General features: G+C 40.2%; 1 protein-coding gene across 1 annotated transcript in view; it reads right to left on the reverse strand.

Moving 5' to 3' along the window:
- The window catches only part of thsd7ab (thrombospondin, type I, domain containing 7Ab), a gene marked incomplete at its 5' end in the record, with an annotated part of 51,309 nt that overhangs the window by 43,948 nt on the left and 1,980 nt on the right, over positions 1-5,381 (reverse strand). The window contains 2 exon segments of the mRNA XM_014016412.1: positions 2,071-2,212; positions 3,738-3,891. Coding sequence (XP_013871866.1) covers positions 2,071-2,212; positions 3,738-3,891 — 296 coding nt within the window.

A 5,381-nucleotide genomic window follows, 5' to 3' on the forward strand; every position in this document is an offset into this window, starting at 1 on the left:
ACACTGCAGTAAGTAACAGAACAAGTATAACCTTTTACTTTGTTGACCATGAAGACCAGGACTGTGAATTTGGACGGTCTAACCTTCAGCTTATAGGGTGGGCTGTGAAGGAAACATCGGACCCATCCCTTAAATCCGGGGAAAAGGAGGACGGATTTGGAGGATCCTTCAGATTTAGACAGTCTTTGATGCTTCGCTGTGATGTAATCAGCCAACAAATTCTGTTTTCTTTGAAGGATGCAGCCATGGTGTCCTTGAAGTTTGGTCTCACCTGGCTTCAGCAGCTTCGTTCAGGTTCTGATTCAGATTCTGGTTCAGATTCTGGGAGCAAACTAAAAAAGTTTGTTTTTTCTTCAATACCGTAAATATACTTTGCCTGCTTAAACACTTTGTCTGGATGAGCCTCTCCTGGCAGTTTTGATTCATTTCATCTCCTGATGATGGATTTATTGGAGCTCCATGTGATGTTCAGGATTTATTTATTGTGTGGAGAATTCCTTGGTCTTCATGATGTTTCTTGCTTGCTGGTAGCCCTCACTACTCACAGCTAGATTATTACTGAGGATAAATACTTTTTGCAGACACTGTAAATGATGTCAGGAGGGATGCTGCTGCTGCTGCTGCTGCTTGAATAAGTCAGATTATGCAATTTATAAAACAATTTCTGATGAAACTCGAATCACGGTTCTTTTTTTWAAACTTTTGTTGAATTGTTTAAAAAGTTTGACAGTTTTAGGACAGAAATAAAAACAGAAACAATCAGCCTTTGTTGAGCTGATATGAAGATCTGCAGCTTGAGAAAACTGTCAGCTTAAATGTTTCTGGTGATCGTTTGAGTTTTAATTTAAGTAACAGGAAGTTCTGTTGTTTGATAGAAGGAACATCACCCGTCATCCTGCATGTCAAAGATCTGATACAAACTGTTTGAACTCAGTGCTTGGGATAACTCTCAGCTACTACCACACCACATTCAGCTCAAAATCTGCAGAAATGACATTTATATCAGCTAAGGTCTCTTATCTGTGCTGGCCATAAAAACACACTGTGATTATTTTGAGTGTCGTTGTTGTTGAGATATTTTGCTGACAGACAAATGATCACACACAGACTCAGACGATTACATAACCACAGAAAAAGCACTGCTCTTAATTAACACTGTAAAACCTGTAATCACAGGCAAAAAGCAAGAAGTGTTGCTGAAACATGGCGGGTTTTAATGAGCTGCATGGATGTGAAGAAAAAAGTCTGAGAAAACAATCAGCAGAAAAGTTTAAAWTAACATTTTTTTAATCAAAAATAGCTTGCAAAAAGCTGCTTTGAGCTAGGGTTGGGCATAATCATATCATGTGCAATTAATCGTCAGAAAAACATTAATCGATTATTTTTTGACACTTGACGATTAATACGATTAATGCCACCAGGCAGACTGACTGGATATTTCCCCGGTCGGTCCGCTTGGTGCTCCTCTCCGCTTCAAATGTGACGAACATTTAAACAAAAGTTCTGTAATTTATTTATCTATCAACACAATTTAAAATTTGAAGTATAGCCTGAAGTCTGATTTTGACACAATTTGGAAAAGATTTTTACGAAGAGCAAATCTTTCCCACTAAATTGGTCATGTGACCAGGACATAAGGGCGTCCAGGGACTCCAGAGGATTAATCGTCAAATTAATCATTGTCGGCTAAATACCACAATTAATCGTGATTAATTCTTTTGCCAATATCGCCCAACCCTACTTTGAGCACATTTTTACAGTTCTTTTTTTTACCTAAACTAGCAAAAATGATAAAAAAGAAAATGTTTGTATAACTCACTTCTCTGTTTAAAACATCCCCATAAAGAAACTCAGTTTGTATTTGAGGCTGCAGCAAGTTTTAAAGCTTTTATTTGACCAGCTTTGGTTTGATGTGGTCATGGTTCGGACTAGAGCTTAAAAGAAAAAGAAGAAACCGATGTGAAACACCGAACATGAAGCTGCAGCAGCCCTGCTGCTCTCAGGAGAAACACGCCTGTCTGGGTTTCATGTTCAAGACTCCGCAGCACTTTCATGCTGCAGTTTCTCTACCTGTGATGTTGTAGAAGTAGTTGAAACAGTTGAGATTCAGACGGCAGGGCTCTCTGTCGGTCGTCTCTGGGCACTGCCTCCCCACCGTGGGGTACCGCAGGGTGTACGCTGCCCGCGCCCGACTGTTGTTTCTGGTGCAGGGCTAAAAAAAGACACAATGTAGTAAAAAAAAAAAAATCATTATTATGTAAAAACAATGTACAGATATTTCTCAGCTTGTTTAAGGTTTCTAAGTGATCTCATTTTAGGTGAACTTTGGCCTGAAAAAATTACAAATAAATAAATAAAATGCTTAATTGGATGTTTTCCCCTGAAAGAAAGGATGTGCAGAGCTGAAAAAAGAAATTCCAGCCAGATTGGTGGAAGCGTTGGTGCTCTCGGTTTGAAGCGAGAAGAACACCGGAAGAAACTGACAGCCTTCTGAATGGCTCCCTTGCCGGCGCCATGAATAAAACATGTGCAAAGTCTCGCTGGTGCCACTGCAGGCTTCATGTTGAGAGTGGAACAGTGGGAAGTTGGCGTGTCAAGCAGGACTAGAGAATGGGGTGTGATTAACAATGGCCCAGGTGCTGCAGGGAGAGATGCCGAGAACATGAAGTTCTTACTGGAAGCGGGGAGCAGAAACTACACGTTTCTGAAAACCCCAACACTGAAATAAGAATTTAAAAAAGAAAGAATGTAGAACGTATCGATCTGTTAATGCACAGATGTCTCCTGCAAACATCGCAGTTCACGTGAACTCTTCCCTCGACTTCATCTGACAACCTGTCCATCACAAACAGAAAGGGGCCCAGAGCTGCTCCCTGATGGACACCCATCCATCACTCCTGCACATCTCAAACAACGCTCAGTTTTCAAATTCCAAATCGGGAAAAATGAACCGAAATGCCCCCGAAGTTAAGTTTGACTCAGAAAGTTGGAGATTTCTGACCAACACAAACCTTAAAATTCAAAAGTGTAACAAATTTTATTTTCTCGTCTGTCGGGTTGAGCCTTGTTCATAAGTTGCCCACATTAGGCAACAAGTTGCTACAGTGTTTAAATGGAAGAAACATAAATCTGTTATTTGTTTGTGTAATAATAACAACAATAAACTTACTGGTTTTGTAAGTTGAATGCAGCAGTCCAGTTTATCAGAGAGTTTCTTAAAATATAATTTGAAAGTTTTTGTTCTTTTATCATCTGCAACAAAATGAACGTTTCTGAGACAAAAGCCTTTTAGCTTTCAGTATTTTATCTAATGGAGATAATTATTTTTCATTTTTGTGGCCGTCTGCCAAATGATGTTCCCAAACGGGGCAGATTATTTCTGGCCTACATGCAGGTGTGTGCTTCATTAAATGCGAGTTGGAAAGTTGTGTCTCTTCATCATAAATCATCCTCCCTCCCTGCTGAACGCACACTGAACACAGTGTAATATAGGTGATACAGAAGCCATTTTCTCCTGCTTCCCACTTCATGTATCTCCTTTAATCCTCCCCTGCAGACGAGAAATAACCTGTTGACAGAGATTCACGCGTCGCTCGCAGAAGCTTTGCGTTCTCCGAGCCTCGGGGGACGATGTTTGTGACGAGGAGAAGATATCAAGATAAATCTCGGTGGGCTTCGTTCTCTTTCTCAGATCCGATCTACGCCGGGCGCTTCCCGATCCGGCTCCAGGCTCTCACCATGCTGCAGCGGCTCCAGGGGCCCCAGTCGTTCAGGACGCAGTCCTCCGGGCAGGGCAGCCGGCTCTCCCTGGCCCCCAGGGGCATCTCCTCTGGGTCACACAGGTAATCCTCCACAGACTCAGAGGGGCCGTCCACAGTGTTCAGCATGCACCTGTGGGATCAGTCAGATTYATTTTATTTAAAACTTGTTTTAAACTGAGATCAAAGCACATGTTGGGAGCGACTTTGAGCTACTACCACACAAAGTATTACCTCGATATCTGTAAACCACCCCAGGTTAGAGACATTTTTGTGTTTGCTGTTGATTAGCTGCAGCCGCCATCTTGAATCAAGTCGACTCCAAAACTTAATCCAAGAAGGACTTTCTAAGGTTGGTTTAAATACACCAAGTGGTTCACGAGATATTTTACTAACAGACTAATAAAGACAGGGTTAATATAGTTAACTAAAACTAACTAAATAATAAAAACTGAAATTGAAAAACATTTTAGTTAACTAAAATAAATAAAAACTGTAATAAAATGAAAAAACGACAACTAATATATATGTATATTCTTTTTATAAAACTAACTGAAATTATAGATATAATATCCTTAGTTTTATTGTTTGTCAGTTTTTTTTCTTTCTTTTTTCCACATTAGCTGTGGGGAGCTTATGGCACCTCATGGTCTGTAACAACACTTGTTTACAATCTGCTGCTCAGCATCGTCTGCTAAATGACAASAACAAAAGTTGGGAGAAAGCAGCAACGTCCACTTTAGGATTTCTTTGAATACGACTGCGAGAACAATAAAAGCAAGTGTCTTGTAGTGGAAACGTGATAAAATAGGTGGAATACTTCTCAAGGGAAAAACTGCATGAATCAAGCTCGAACAAAATGGTTAACTATGACTATCTTGACACGCTAGCTTCTCTCAGTAGCTCCTGTGAAAAACAACCAACAGGTAGACAACTATTATCACTGTCCTAAAATAATCGCTCAAGTTCTTAGTTGGCAAAATTGAGTTACATAATTATTTTAGGAAGGTTTTGCTATAATGGACTGCTTTAACTAGTGACCAAATAGTTGTTGGTTAGTGAACTCACGGGAACATCACAAGCTGGAGGATGCATTGGCAAATACACTCCTGATCAAAATCTTAAGACCAGTCAAAAAAGTGCAAGAATTTGCATTTTGCACTATTGGATCTTAAGAAGGTTCTAAGTAGAGCTTCACAATGTTAAAGGAAGAAATCAGTGCAAGAGACAAGAACTTTTGAGCAGGGAATTTTCTGAAAACTGTATTTACACTCAAACATGATTCTTTTCAGCTGATCAAGTTTAAGACCATAGCTCAAAAAACCCTGAAAACCCCCAAAACAGAAATCAAAAAAGTACTCAGTAATGAGTAGCTCCACCATTCTTGTTGATGACTTCAAACAATGGTTTAGTCATGCTTGATGCCAGTGTTTCCAGGAGGCTAGTGGGAACGTTGCTCCAAGTGTTGAAGATGGCTTCACGAAGGGCATCCACTGTCTGGAACTGATGTCCATTTTTGTAAACTTCCCCTGCCATCCATCCCCAAATGTTCTCAGTTGGGTTTAGATCCGGGGAACATGCAGGATGGTCCAAAAGAGTGATTTTATTCTCTTGGAAAAACTC

Source organism: Austrofundulus limnaeus, unplaced genomic scaffold, assembly GCF_001266775.1.
Source record: "Austrofundulus limnaeus strain Quisiro unplaced genomic scaffold, Austrofundulus_limnaeus-1.0 Scaffold144, whole genome shotgun sequence".
Classification (NCBI taxonomy): domain Eukaryota; kingdom Metazoa; phylum Chordata; class Actinopteri; order Cyprinodontiformes; family Rivulidae; genus Austrofundulus; species Austrofundulus limnaeus.